A 15,848-nucleotide genomic window follows, 5' to 3' on the forward strand; every position below is an offset into this window, starting at 1 on the left:
GAAAGATAAGAGGCTCCACTGGGATAGTGCTTGAGGTCTGCTACAGACCTCCAGGATCTGATTTGGATATGGACAGAGACCTCTTTAATGGTTTTAATGAAATAAAATATTATTGGGATTTGTGTGCTTATGAGGGACTTTAATTTCTGAGGCTATAGATTGGAGGACAAATGCTACTAATAATGGTAGGGCCCAGCTATTCCTGGATGTGATAGCTGACCGATTTCTTCACCAAATCGTCACCAAACCAACAAGAGGCGATGCCATTTTAGATTTAGTATTGGTGAGTAGCCAGGTCCTCAAAGAAGAATTGGTTGTAGAGGACACCCTTGGTTCAAGTGATCATGAGCTAATTCAGTTTAAGCTAAAGGGAAGGCTAGATAACTAGGGTTGCACCTAGGATCCTTGATTTCCAAAGGGCAAACTTCACAAAATTAAGGGAATTAGTTAGGGAAGTGGACTGGACTGAAGAACAAAAAAAATCTGAATGTGAAGCAGGTTTGGAATGACTTTAAGTCAAAATTGCAGAAACTACCTGGAGCCTGCATCTGAACAAAGAGGAAAAAATTCATGGGGCAGGGTTGTAGACCAAACTGGATGAGCAAGCATCTCAAACAAGTTATTAAGAGAAAGCAAAAAGCCTACAAGGAATGGAAGGAAGGGATGGATCAGCAAGGAAAGCTACCTCTTGGAAGCCAGAATATATAGGGAAAAAGTGAGAACTGCCAAAAGCCAAGCAGAGTTGGACCTTGCATACGAAGTTAAAACCAACAGTAAAAGGTTCTTTAGCCATGAAAATAAGGAAAGAAGAAGTGAGACTGCGAAGCACAGAGGATGGAGTGGAGATAAAAGATAATTTAGGCATGGCCCAAAGCGTAAACAGATTCTTGCCTCTGTTTTTAATAAGAGTAACGATGAGACTGGAAACATTGGCAGGGTGATTAATGGGAATGAGGATATGGAAGTAGAAATTACCACATCTGAGTTGGAAGTCAAGCTCAAAGAATTTAATGACCAAGTCAGGGGACTTGGATAATCTCCATCCAAGAATATTAAAGGAACTGCCACATGAAATTGTGATCCCAATAGCAAGGATTTTTAATGAATCCTTAAACTCGGGAGTCATACTCTGGCGAATTGCAAATTTGTTTAAGAAATGAAAGTGACCAAAGAAACTACAGGCCCGTTAGTTTGACCTCAATTATATGCAAGGTCTTAGAACAAATTTTGAAAGAAAAAGTAGTTAAGGAAATAGAGGTAAATGGTAATTGGGGTAAAATACAACATAGTTTTACAAAAGAGAGATCATGCCAGACCAATCTGATCTGTCTTTGAAAAGATAACTGATTTTTCTAGACAAAGTAAGTGCAGTAAATATTATGTACCTGGATTCCAGTAAGATCTTGATACAGTTCCATATGGGAAATTTATTAGCTAAATTGGAGAAGATGGACATTAATAAAAGAATTGAAAGGTGGGTAAAGAACTGGTTCAGTGGGTCATACTGAAAGGTGAACTGTCAGACTGGAGGGAGGTTACTAGTGGAGTTTCTCATGAATTGGTCTTGGGACTAATCTTATTTTAACATTTTCATTAATCACCTTGGCACAAAAAGTGAGCGTATGCTAATAAAATTTGCAGGTGACACAAAGTTGGGAGTATTGCCAATGTGGAGGAGGACTGCAGTATTCTACAAGAAGATTTGGATGGCCTTGAAAACTGGAGTAATAGAAATGGGGTGAAATTTTATAGTGCAAAGAGCAAGGCCATGCACTACAAGACTTTTTGCTATAAGCTGGGGACTTAATCAGTTGGAAACAACAGGTGGAAGAGAGACCTGGTGTATTGGTTGATCACAAAATGACTATAAGTCGCCAATGTGATGTGACCATGGAAAAGGCTAATTCAGGACTAGGATGCATCTGGCGAGGTGTTTCCAGTTGATGTAAGGGAGTGTTGTTGCCATTATACAAGGCACTGGTGAGACCTCGCCTGGAATATTGTATTCGGAAATTAGACAAAGGTTTCTAAACATCAGAGGAATGAAGTTCTGCAACAGCCTTTCAAGGAGGGTAGTAGAAGCAAAAAACCCCTAACTTGTTTCAAGACTGAGCTTGATAAGTTTATGGAGGGGATGGTATGATGTGGTTGTCTACAGTGGCATATGGCCCATCTGCGACTGCTTTTAGCAAGTATTTCCAGCCATCAAAAATGAGACCCTAGATGGGGAGGGCTCTGAGTTACTATAGGGAATTCTTTCCCAGGTGTGCAGCTGGTGGGTCTCACCCAAATGCTCAGGGTCTAACTGATTGCCATATTTGAGGTCAGGAAGGAATTTTTCCCCAGATCAGATTGGCAGAGAGCCTGGAGGTTTTTTACCTTCCTCTACAGCATGGGCCATGGTCACTTGCTATTTTGAACTAGATTAAATGGTAGAGTCACTGTAACTTGAGATCTTTAAATCAAGATCTGAGGATTTAGTAACTCAGCCATAGGTACGGGACTATTACAGGAGTGGGTAGGTGAGGTTCTGTGGCCTGCGATATAATCTGTATGAATCGGTAGGATTTAACATGCTGGCTCAGACCATTGCTCCAGCAAGTGTAGTATCTTGTACACGTAGCCTGTGGCTGACATACTGTCTCTTTGGAAAACTGGCTTTCCATGTGGGATTTTAATTGGACTCTTGCCAGATCAGAAAAATCTTGCTCCCAACTCAGCGAAGAAGTCGCTTGAATAACATTTGGTTAAATGTTGAGGGAGGCCACTGTCCAGTCATAAGCAGTTCTTGGTGCCTTTCTTAGAAGCTTTTCCCACTTCCTGGTAATTGAACACTGATATATGTTGACTATGAAACTTGCTGCTAGTGCATTGAAAGTGGAGAACTAGCCGTGAAGATCACTACTTGAAACTATAAACGTCTATTTATTGGCTACAAAATAAGTAGAGCTGATTTCACTTTTTTCGAAAGCCACAGAGGTTGGTAAGATAAGGATAGCTGTGTCTTACTAGAAGGAGGGTATGTAAGACATTTTGTCCTCTGGAACAAAACCAAAACTTTAAAAAAAAAAAAAAAAGTGTGTAAAGTTAGGCTCCTAGATAAATTGCTTGACTTCCCAAAGGACTGAGCACTTACCAGTTAAGAATCTTGGACACTAAACTTTTAACATGTCTATTGCCATGATCTCTCTATTTTAGCTCTTTGTCCTAGTGGAACTCCAAGCCACAGCATAGGTATGGGCAGTGACAGCCCCAGTAATGGCGTTTCCCTGGTTTGACCATTAATGTGACTTTGTCCATTCTGATCTTCCAAATTGCACTTGGTTGTTCTGTAGAACTGGGTTGTCTTGTATGGATTTTGACTGAAATGAAAATGTTACAATAGCAGTTAAAGCTAATAATGAAACATGTTGCCTTGCCTTAAGTTTACGTACGTTAATCTGGTAAATGCTGCTCTTCATAGTCAAGTGAATACACATCAACAAGAAAGAGGATTATCCTATTTGTACTGTTCACAATACATTTATTGAAAACATATTCTTTTTTAAAAGTAACTCCTTTTTGAAGTTAGGAGTCAAGTTTAGATTTGCGTTTCCTTGGGATTTGATACTGTAGTGTTGCAAATATTACAGCAGGTATCTCCAGATAGTGCTTTTCTACATCTTCCAAGCTCTTTTAATTAGAGTATGAGCAACTGTTGAGTCTTGGGAAGACCTGCTGTGTTTTACCTTCATAGTACACAGCTCTGAGCAAGACACAGTGGTGTTTGGAGAGGGAGCATTGCAGGTAGGGTGACCAGATGTCCCGATTTTTCACGGCTTTTTCTTATGTAGGTGCCCCCCACAACTCCGTCCCGATTTTTCACATTCTGTCTGGTCACCCTAATTGCAGGCAGCAGCAGGGGAGTTTGCTCTCTCTTTTGGTCTCAGGGAACCTAGCATTACCTTTGGGCTGAGATTCCTGAAAGGATGGATTGCCCTGTGTACTTTCTGGCTACCTCTCTTCCAGGACTGATGTATACATGTAAATAAAGGCAAGCTACTTACATTGGTGTTTGCAGAAGGGAAAATTGTCTTGTCTGTCAGCAGAAGGAAGAGTTGGATAAGTTAGATGGATATCATGAATCAGTTTAAAAAAAACGTATAATGCTGGCCAATGTGAGATTGACAGCCAGGATATTGCACAGGAAACAGAAGTCCTTTCATACACATGACATTCTGTGTAAACATAAGTACTGAGATGCTGACAAACTTTTGCTTGATTAATACATGTAGTTCTGTTTAGGCTGTTCTCCCTCAATGCTGTAGATGGATCCTGTAAATGTTAGTTATTTTGGAAAAGCTACTGAAAGATCCAGAGTTCTACCCTACAGAATTATGTGTTGTCTTCAAAGGCGGATTAGGGGTTTGTGGGGCCCTGGGCAAGAGAAAGTGGGGGCCTCTCCCCATCCCTTCTGCCTGCAGTCCCCCCCCATCCCCCTCCCGGTGCTCCTGCCGGGGAGCAGGGTCAGGGCGCAGGGGCTTCCCCCACTTGCCCGGCGCTCCTGCTGGGGGGTGGGGTTGGGGCATGGGGGCTTCCCCTGCTTCCCAGCAGGAGCGCCGGGCAGAGCGAGTTCGTTGGCTGGGACCCCTGAGTGGCTAATCTGCCACTGCTTGTCTTGATTTTGAGCGTGCTGTACTAGCTTTTGATGAAGCTTTTCCCAATTTGTACTGGTGTAGAGATTAGAATCATGTCCCTTGTGTCTTTATTTCTGATGGTGTTTCTTCAGTGATACGACCAACTTACTTGAAAAATAGAAATAAACAAGTCCAAATTCAGCCATCCCAAGAAAAATGCTATATGGAGCTACTGTATGTTTAGAGAAACTGAACTGAAAGAGAATACGTTCATGAATATCAAAAACGCTTTCTACCAAAAGGAAAGTAAGATGCAGAGTCCTTAGCTTCTGTTACACAGAATTATGTAATTATCCTATGTTTTCTTCTCCCCATAGATGGCTTCAATGAAGATGTTCCAGATTCAATTCCACACAGGTTTTGTGCCCCGGAATGCCACCACAGTGAAATTTGCTAAGTACGTGAATATTTTGCTGACCACAACTTGCAGAAACTTTTTTCAAATTATTTTATTTGCCAGATCAACAGATCTACGGTGGAGTATGTGTTTTAGTAGTGTTGGAAATGGATAGCTTTCATTTTTAACAAAATGAGTCCTGGCTTTTGATTGACTACACTTCCTTCGACTCAACGTCTTTTGATGAGGGTTTTTTTGAAATTTCTTCATAATAAATCATCCCTGTGAGATTAAACAGGGAAAAAATTACCAAATCCAATTGGTTTTATGCTTTGCACACTAATTCCATAGAAGTACTAGTCACTTAGCTTGTTGCAGTCCAAGATAGTGAGCCTGATGGGCTGATTGAATATTTGCCTTGAAAGATTTTTGATTTGTGATTTTTATTACATCAACATATTACAGGTATGATCTGGATGCCTGTGACATTCAAGAGAAATATCCTGACTTATTTCAAGTGAATCTGGAAGTGGAGGTGGAGCCCAGAGACAAACCCTGTAGTGAACGAGCGCCATGGGATAACTTGAACATAAAGGGACTGAATCCCAAGATCCTTTTCTCCAGTCGGGAGGAACAACAAGAGATTTTATCAAAATTTGGTAAAGCTTAACTTTGGAGGCATTAGAAACTTTAGCCTGTTTCCTATCCTTTTAAAGCATTCCAGTTCAGGACTCATTTTGTTTCGTTTTCAGACATAAATTTTTAAACAGATTTCTAAATTTCCTTTAAAAGGGAAAACTTAATTCTTGTGAACAGTTGTGCCGTACCCTTGCCTGTTATTAAGGAATATGAGTTTTTCCTTAATACTAGATTGTAATTAGCCCAGTCTTTTTATCTATATTGGCACTGTTTTCACCTTTTCTTAGAGCTCTGGAGGCCCTATTTGGAGTGACACATCAAACAAAAATATTTGGCAGTTGAGCCCTTTGCCTCCAAAACCTGGGGAGAATTCCCTCAGCTTTTGCTGATTAGCTGAGTTTACACTTTCATCAATGCAGTTCAAAGTATTCTAACGTTCTCCATAAGTGGTCTTTCATACCCACAGTTCAAAATATATTGTTGAGATGTTTCTTGTGCCTAGTCCAGTAGAGTTATGGATTGTTTCTTTCAAGATTTTCCCCGCATTCGTGAGTATCCATTGTTCTTGAAGGGATCTCACTTTTTTAACATTGCGTCTTGTCTCTTTATCCAACTTCCTCGTTCTGGATATATTTTTAGTAATTCTTGCCAGGATTTCTATATTTAGTGTTTGCTTTTTTCTTGGTTTCATTAGTTTTCATGTTTCACTCCTTCATCCTTTCTTTAATGTTCTCTGTATGGCTGTATTTAGAGAATAAATAAGACCTAACTTATTGTCTTTCTGCTTCTTTTATCTTTTTAAATTCAATGTATTTGCTTTTTTCCTCACTTTTCTCTTGATCCAACATATAGTCACTTTTCCCCTTTTCATATGTTTTTAGAAAAGTATATTTCTGCCAGGCTTGCATTTTGCATTAAGCCTTGTTATTCTTTCCTTAACATAATCTCCCTTTTATATTGTATTCTCGTTAAGACACTCAACTAAGTCATATTGCGAACAAAATTTTTTGTTTTACATTAATCTAAGGTGTTGGTATTGGAAGTGGGAGAATTTTTTTTTTAAACACTTAGTTACTATGCTCCTTTACAGGTTTCAGAGTAGCAGCCGTGTTAGTCTGTATTCCCAAAAATAAAAGGAGTACTTGTGGCACCTTAGAGACTAACCAATTTATTTGAGCATAAGCTTTTGTGAGCTACAGCTCACTTCATCGGATGCATCAAATAAATTTGTTAGTCTCTAAGGTGCCACAAGTACTCCTTTACTTTCTGAATTTGTCTCATCTCGAGAAAAAGAAAATCCTGGAAGTTGATTTAACTTAGATCCTTAGCCCTGAAATGTTTGGGTTTCAAAAACTGGAGGGGAGAAATATATATATTTTTAAATATGTATATTTATAAATATATAAATTTATATATATAAATTGAAACTTAAGATAAATGTTATAGTTTTTTTCCTTAGATCTTCATAAATTTGTTTTCATAAAACTTAAACTTGGGACCAAAGCTGAGTTGGCAGGACCCCTTTAAAGTTTAGCCTATCCCATACTATATTTTTTGTGAATCTTTTGGTTTTTAAACAAAGATGATATTGCAGCACTCCAGTAAGTCAGACACTACACTGCTGGCATTTGGGTATGTCGACACTTGAGCAGGAAGCATAATTGTCATTTTGGGTAGGCGTATGCATACTGTTTTGAGCTAGCGCACTAAGAATAAGAACGTAGTTAGGGTGGGGCGAGCTAGCTGCTCTGGGTACATGCTAGGGTCCTCAGCAGGATTGTACCGGGGTGGCTACCCTGTCTCACTGCTACAGCTGTACTTCTGTTTGTGCTCTTTGATTTGGCAGGGAGCGCTTGTTCTTATGTGAGACTACAGAGCTATTGATAAGTCAATCTTCCCTAGCTTCTTACGATATCCCTCCAGCCCAGCACCTGACATTGAAGTAAGGAAAGTGACCAATTCCTGCACGAGCAGGGTGCTGTCACTCACCTGCTTCCAAGCTGAAGTTGACAGCTTTGCATCCTATATCAGTGGTACACTGTTGTTGCCTACACTTTAAGTACTTTCTGTGAGTTTCATTGATCCTGTTATTTTTGGATATTGTGTTGTGGGGGAAGGGAAACGGAGGGCTCTTTGTTTCCTGTGTTTTGAAATGGCTGAGTTTTGTTCACAGCCCTCCTATCCACCTTGTTCTATTTTGTAATATCTACAGAGTGTTACTGCTATGCCATAAAGAACCAGAAACCTGAAGGCAGCTGACTTGAATAGAGTCACATCAGTTTAAATATAGGACACAAAACTCTACTAGAATATTAAGTCTGATACCTTAATTTAATTTCACTGCTGTTACGTGTGTGGCTGAAACCAGGGTTAATATTCCATCCTAAATTCACAGCTTCTGGCCTTTTTCCTACACAAAGAATAGCAGCTTGCTCATGAGATCCAACCAAGAGTTACTTCCTGACTGCCACCTTGATATGTTTTTGAGTAAGATACCACATGCTGCATGTTAGGATTGACACAATCTGCATTTTTTCAACGTCAGAAGTGTATGTCTAAGGTTTTTGGCTTGAAATTCCATCTGGCAGGTAAACCTGAACTGCCTAGACAGCCAGGTTCAACAGCCCAGTATGAAGCAGAAGAGTCCAAATCGGAACAATCTCCCGAAAGCGCACCTACTGAGCCAGATTCTCCACAGAGCAGCAGCACTGATGGAAATAACTTCTTCCATACTCTGGATTGGGAAGGTAGGTGAAGTTACTAATTATTTACCAAAAAGACTAATCTCTTGTGCAATACATCAGTTGTCTCTCCCCCACCTGCAAGGATTGCCACAGCGTTGACATGTTGTTGCATAGTGGTAGCAAAGGGACAGATCATGATTACTTCAGTTTTGTGTGTTGCCTCATCAGAGTGCAAGTAAAAAACATTTAAAAATGAGTGAGCTTTTCAGGTCTGCAAATGTTGCCGTCCACCTTCATTTGGGATCTCCAAATCAGAATAAAGTAAAGGTAATCGTTGTTTACTCCTTCTCATAACACATGAACTAGGGGTCACCAAATGAAATTAATAGGCAGCAGGTTTAAAAAAAATTAAAGGAAGTATTTCTTCACACAACTCAGTCAACCTGTGGAATTCCTTGTCAGAGGATGTTGTGAAGGCCAAGACCATAACAGGGTTCAAAAAAGAACTAGATAAATTCATGGAGGATAGGTCTATCAATGGCTAGTAGCCAGGATTGACAGGAATGGTGACCCTAACCTCTGTTTGCCAGAAGCTGGGAATGAGCGACAGGGGATGGATCACTTGATGATTACCTGTTCTGTTCATTCCCTCTGGGGCACCTGGCCCTGGCCAAGGTCAGAAGACAGGATACTGGGCTAGATGGACCCTTGGTCTAACCCAGTAGGGCCATTCGTATGTTCTTATGTAATAGTCATGCATTGCTGCTCACAAATCAAACTGAGGCAAGGCTGTATCCTCCCACTTCCTTTACGGATGCTGGCTGCAAAGTGAGCAGGTAGAGTGGCCAAGAAATTCCGGCATGGTCTGGACTGAAAACATGGCCTGCCTGCTCTGGTGTTTTCAGAGAGCCCTGTGTCTCCACGCAGTTCCTGGCTTTCCTCAGCACTTGACAGTAAAATTGCTGGGGTGCCATTGGTGACAGTGGTTACCACTGATTTTAGAGCGGCAGTATAATATAAAGCCCTTTAAACCATAATTTATTCAGTGTCCTGAAGGGGAGTGTCAGACTGAAGGCTTTTCCCCACTCTCTCACTCCCATCCCCAACTCAGATCATATCTCCTTGTCCAGCACAAGGGTCTGCTTTAATTGTGCAGTGATAATAGATGCACATGTTGAGTGATGGAGCAATATACTTAGTCACATTTCCGGTCCATGTGCTCCTGGCAGTCAGAGCCATTCTGCTCCCTTGGCTTTGTCTGTGGGGAAGGGGGCATGTGCCTCTGAGGATGGAAGGAGACGAGGGGACTGGAGCATTTGTAGGTAGTGCTCAGTAGCAGCAGTCGTGGCCTCTAGTGGCCGGAGAATAAACCTGCAGGAAAACAAGTGGCCCCCCCCCTTTTTTTTTTCTACCGCCTTTTCTGAGCTTGGCAAGCCAGTGGCAATTCACTTCTCTGTGCCTGCCCCCTGACCTTTCTTGTGCAAGGAGCTTTAAGTTCAGACCCTGGCACTTGAACCTGGTTTATCCTGGTTGAGCAGGAGAATCCTGTTAACTTCAAGGTGTTATAAAAAGGTAAATCTGTTTTTATTCATTCAATAGAAGGAAAAGATCCAGAGACTGGAGCAGAGGACCGCTTGTCTAAAGATAATCATCTTGGACTGATTGATGACAGGGATGAAAGTGATCCATCAGATGAAGAATTTTCTGCATTTCCTAGTGAAGGAAGAACCGATTTAGTTGAAGAAAAAGAAAAACCCAGTCCTCCAGAAGAAGATGCAAATATATTTTTTGAAGCTAATTTTGAAACTCCATGTGCCCAACCACGAGAACCTCAGTTGGAAGACCATGTAGATTTATTGGGACTAGACTCTGATGCTCCATCAGAGCAGAATCAAACTGCCTCAGAGATGAAGAGCTCATCTAGCAACGCAGACTTACTGAACAATTTGCTTGTGGGTAGCACGTCACAGATTTCAGAAGAGTCTACTGGGGACCTTCTAGGAGAAGGGGCAGACTTCTTTTTCAGCAGTCAACCTCAGCCTTCAGCCAGTAACCAGGGTACATCTCCATCCACAACATTGTCTTCTGCTGGTATGTAACTCAATTATCTCTACTTTGGAATTGTGATATAGTGTGAATAACTGAATGAGGCTATAGTTATTAGCTGCTTTACTATTTTTCTGTTTGTACACTATGTTAGTACCATGTTTTGGTCGAAACCTAAAAGATCTGTTACAGTCTATCATCAGAATCTGCGAAAGGGGCACATAATACTTAAACTTTTTACTATGTACTTTTTCTGTTTCTTATGACAGAATAATTGCTTGATAACACTTAGAAGTTTTTCACATGGTTCAAGTTTACAATGTGGGGACTGTTACCTTCATTGAAAAAGGCACCTTTGCTCCAAATATGACATTGACAATCTTGCGTTTTTCCCTGTTTTCATGACTTTGAAGTACAGCTTCAGCTGAGTTTTACACAAATTCATCTCACTTTGTTTAAAAAAAAATAATCGTGCCAAAGCAAAACCTTGCACTGTCCTGCATGCAAAAGTGTTGATTTGTTTTATGTTCCTCTCTGGATCAGAGTACATAGAACTTATGTTGCCAACCCAGGGAAGGATGATTACCCATTTCTTCCTAACGTTTTCCGGAGATTGATAGTAGCTTTGAGTGAAAGACGACAACTCAGTCATTACTATCTGAGTCTTGCACTTGTATACAGTCATTTATCCCTGTCACAAGACAGGAGCTCCAAGAAGTGATACTAACACATGATTAAAGAACTACTGGATGTTACTAGTCTGATTCTTTGACAGTGTGTGGACAGAACTGGGCCAGTGCTAGGTCTTGATCCTCACGTAATTCAGCATCCGCACCTACATAAGCCTAAAGTGCAAGGAGAATATACAAACCCTGGAGGTTTTTCGCATTCCTCTGTAGCCTGGGGCACAGGTCACTTGCTGGAGGATTCTCTGCTCCTTGAAGTCTTTAAACCACGATTTGAGGATTTCAGTAGCTCAGACATAGGTGAGGTTTTTCAGGAGTGGGTGGGTGAGATTCTGTGGTCTGCGTTATGCAGAAGGTCAGATTAGATGATCATAATGGTCCCTTCTGACCTTACTATCTATGAATTAAGCAAAACCTTCCCAACTGCCTGATCTTCAGAAAGCAAATTATTTTGATTTCTGTAATAGAAGTCCCGCTTTCCTTTATTAAGAGGGCTAAGAGGACTAGGATCCATCAGTTGATTCCTGATTTAGAATTAGTCTTAGTTCTAGAGTGCAGAATTCCTTCAAGCTTAATGTAGTATTAAATGTTCCTTCAACCCAATTTTTTTCCCTAGTTTCATCACTGTAAATGTCATTCTAAAATATCCCTGTTACAATGACATCATTTTCTTTGGGAAGTGGTTAAGGGGTCTAACTTAAATGCACAAAGGTCATCAGATTTGGACAGAAAGCTAGAATTACATGCTACATTGCTGCATTCTAGATAACTTATGTGATCCCTGAAATATTTATTTACTGCTTCATTATTGCTCAGTTGTTTGAATTATTCAAATTATTTAGGTTTAGCATTTTCTCTCATTGGCAGGAATCCATAAAAGATATAGTGTAGTTTATCCTTTGACTATGTGCTCCTTGTACGATAACTTAGCTGTGGGGAAGCACTGAAAAATGCACCTCAACCTGTCATTACATTATATAAAGAAAGTAACAGTCATATAGTAGTTTTGTTGAATTACAGGAATGAGTATATCTGGTGCTTCAACTTGCATATTACCTTCTTAAGTCAGACTGATGTCTGAGATTCTGTACCTGCATGCTGAAGCAAAAGGCAGGCTGTATATGCATGAGGATTTAGTGTTCAGGATAACGTGCTTTACAGCAGAGGTGGGCAAACTAGAGCCCGCGGGACTGTCCTGCCTGGCCCCTGAGCTCCTGGCTGGGGAGGCTAGTCCCCAGCCCCTCCCCCGCTGTTCCCCATCCCCTGCAGCCTGCCAACACTCATAGATGTTTAGGTCAGAAGGGACCATTATGATCATCTAGTCTGACATCCTGCACAACGCAGGCCACAGAATTTCACCCACCACTCCTGCAAAAACCCTCACACCTATATCTGTGCTATTGAAGTCCTCAAATCGTAGTTTAAAGACTTCAAGAAACAGAGAATCCTCCAGCAAGTGACCCGTGCCCCATGCTACAGAGGAAGGCGAAAAACCTCCAGGGCCTCTTCCAATCTGCCCTGGAGGAAAATTCCTTCCTGACCCCAAATATGGCGATTAGCTAAACCTGAGCATATGGGCAAGATTCATCAGTCAGATACTACAGAAAATTCTTTCCTGGGTAACTCGGATCCCACCCCATCTGATATCCCATCACAGGCCATTGGGCCTATTTACCATGAATATTTAATTACCAAAACCATGTTATCCCATCATACAATCTCCTCCATAAACTTATCAAGGCCTGCCAGGCAGCGCGGTGGCATGGCTGGCTCCAGCATGATAAGGGGGTGGGGAGTGGGAGGTCCCAGGGAGCAGTCAGGGGACAGGGAGCAGGGGGCATTTGGATAGGGTGGAGGTTCGGGGGGGGTCAGGGAATGGGGGGGCTGGATAGGCATGGGAGTCCCTGAGACCTGTCGGGGGCAGGGGTGTGGATAAGGGTTGGGGCAGGCAGGGGACAGGGAGAAGGGGTGGTTAGATAGGGGGTGGGGTCCCGGGAGAGCAGTTGGGCGGGGGGTCCCAGGAGGGGGCAGTCACAGGGCAGGGAATGGATAGGGGACAGGGGACAGGCTGTTTGGCAAAGCTTTAGCAAAGCTTTTGACACGGTCTCCCACAGTATTCTTGTCAGCAAGTTAAAGAAGTATGGGCTGGATGAATGCACTATAAGGTGGGTAGAAAGTTGGCTAGATTGTCGGGCTCAACGGGTAGTGATCAATGGCTCCATGTCTAGTTGGCAGCCGGTATCAAGTGGAGTGCCCCAGGGGTCGGTCCTGGGGCCGGTTTTGTTCAATATCTTCATAAATGATCTGGAGGATGGTGTGGATTGCACTCAGCAAATTAGCGGATGATACTAAACTAGGAGGAGTGGTAGATACGCTGGAGGGCAGGGATAGGATACAGAGGGACCTAAACAAATTGGAGGATTGGGCCAAAAGAAATCTGATGAGGTTCAATAAGGATAAGTGCAGGGTCCTGCACTTAGGGCGGAAGAACCCAATGCACCGCTACAGACTAGAGAACGAATGGCTAGGCAGCAGTTCTGCAGAAAAGGACCTAGGGGTGACAGTGGACGAGAACCTGGATATGAGTCAGCAGTGTGCCCTTGTTGCCAAGAAGGCTAATAGCATTTTGGGATGTATAAGTAGGGGCATAGCGAGCAGATCGAGGGACGTGATCGTTCCCCTTTATTCAACATTGGTGAGGCCTCATCTGGAGTACTGTGTCCCGTTTTGGGCCCCACACTACAAGAAGGATGTGGATAAACTGGAGAGAGTCCAGTGAAGGGCAACAAAAATGATTAGGGGTCTGGAACACATGACTTATGAGGAGAGGCTGAGGGAACTGGGATTGTTTAGTCTGCAGAAGAGAAGAATGAGGGGGGATTTGATAGCTGCTTTCAACTACCTGAGAGGTGGTTCCAGACTGTTCTCAATGGTAGAAGAGGACAGGACAAGGAGTAATGGTCTCAAGTTGCAGTGGGGGAGGTTTAGGTTGGATATTAGGAAAAACTTTTTCACTAGGAGGGTGGTGAAACACTGGAATGTGTTACCTAGGGAGGTGGTAGAATCTCCTTCCTTAGAAGTTTTTAAGGTCAGGCTTGACAAAGCCCTGGCTGGGATGATTTCATTGGGGATTGGTCCTGCTTTGAGCAGAGGGTTGGACTAGATGATCTCCTGAGGTCCCTTCCAACCCTGATATTCTATGATTCTATGATTTGGGGAGACACAGCCTTCTCTACCCAGCCCTCCATATAGTTTTGCAACCCCGATGTGCCCTCGGGCCAAAAAGTTTGCCCACCCCTGCTTTACAGCATCATATGCAATATAATCATGTTATCTAAAGATACATCAGGACCGGATTATCACTCCTGGATCTAGTTTTTTGGAGTCAGACTGGTAGAAGTCCCTTAGTTCTTGAAGTTTATTGACCCTTGAGGGCAACAGGTACAGAGCAGAGCTTGAGCCAAGCCTCCTGCTAGCTATCACGTGCCATCCCCTGCTGGCTATAAATACTGTTCCAGTTATTTCTCTCCTTGACAGCGGTCACTGAAGTAGCTCCCTCCTAGACACTGTGCTGCTGTCTTCTCCAGCTCTTGCGTCATGCTCTTTGTGTACCTTAATCACCTTTAGTCATGCCTTCCTGGTACTGTGGCTTTTCTGTTTTGTTTTTGCTAGTTTAACAGCCCACTTTGGTTACAGTTTATCTGGGGCTCTGGGATTGCTATCTTGTCACTGTCTTTTTAAAATCTCCCTACTAATGTGAATTTTTGGATAAATGTGGGTTGATTTGAAATGAATGACTCAAGATTGAGGGAACGGCTTGTGTAGAGAAAGTGAGCCTTGTGGCTGAATTTTTATAGTGTCAGTAAGGATTTACATTTGAAGGGATAATTGTTTTCCCTGGCTGTGATTGGCTGAAATGCTCTGCTTGTCTAATAGCATGTAAGTACTAATGTCTGGGGGGCAGGGACAGATGGTTGTCTCCTGCTGTAAAGAAGAGAAACTTCAAAAGGCTTCGTCAGTTGACACCCATGACCTCACCTTATTGCCCCTGCCCAAGAGGGTGTAAGTTTTTTCCTGTGATTTTTATTTGCAGTAACACCTGCCCTCAAGATAATTTTGTTTTCTGCCTCTTTCTTTAGCTGATCCATTTGACCCATTCACAATGTCATCAGGATCTGAGAAGCCGACTCTGTCCGGTCCTGATCTCTTTGGAGATATTCTTAATCCAAATGCAACATCTACATCTAGTGTATTTCCTTCCACACAAAGTGCACCACCTCCTTCTTCCAGCTCAGACTTCTTACATTTAGGTAAGTGTACTTTTGGCATGATTTTTTGATAAGGGTTTCTGTGGCTTTCCCCGGGTTTAGTTCTTTACTCTATCAGCTTAGTCAAGGTTGATTAGCATCTAACAGATCCACTTGTTGTGGCTGCTATTTTAATAAGCTCCATGTTCCCGGTGCGCAGATGAACATGTCCAGATGGTAGTATTTCCTGTATAGTGTTACTGTAGTAAATCTTGGTACAGTTATTTTGCCAAGATTGCTAACCTTTTGCTAATCCTGTGTTTAATTGTCTTCTGGGAGATGACAATGTAGAACTGAGGTTACACAGAGAGCTGTGTTTTCAATCTCATTAAATTACCTAGATTACTAAATGTAAATATGATTTACATGCTTAGGTTTGAATATCTTAGGTTCTTAAGGCCTTGGAAAGCGAAAGTAGAAGAATACAAGTGATTCTGGATTAGGATCTGTTAGAAGAATGTTGTTTCCTTTAA

General features: G+C 42.0%; 1 protein-coding gene across 4 annotated transcripts in view; it reads left to right on the plus strand.

The window, feature by feature from the left end:
* The window catches only part of GAK (cyclin G associated kinase), a 145,157-nt gene that overhangs the window by 96,409 nt on the left and 32,900 nt on the right, over positions 1 to 15,848 (plus strand). For all 4 annotated transcript variants that reach the window (XM_084628028.1, XM_084628027.1, XM_084628029.1 and 1 more), the window contains 5 exons: positions 4,994 to 5,073; positions 5,479 to 5,672; positions 8,241 to 8,399; positions 9,936 to 10,427; positions 15,208 to 15,378. In XM_084628028.1, the coding sequence (XP_084484154.1) occupies positions 4,994 to 5,073; positions 5,479 to 5,672; positions 8,241 to 8,399; positions 9,936 to 10,427; positions 15,208 to 15,378 (1,096 nt within the window). The remainder of the gene's footprint in view (positions 1 to 4,993; positions 5,074 to 5,478; positions 5,673 to 8,240; positions 8,400 to 9,935; positions 10,428 to 15,207; positions 15,379 to 15,848) is intronic.

The sequence above is a fragment of the Lepidochelys olivacea genome, assembly GCF_965140295.1.
Source record: "Lepidochelys olivacea isolate rLepOli2 genome assembly, chromosome: 5".
NCBI classification, from domain to species: Eukaryota; Metazoa; Chordata; order Testudines; family Cheloniidae; genus Lepidochelys; species Lepidochelys olivacea.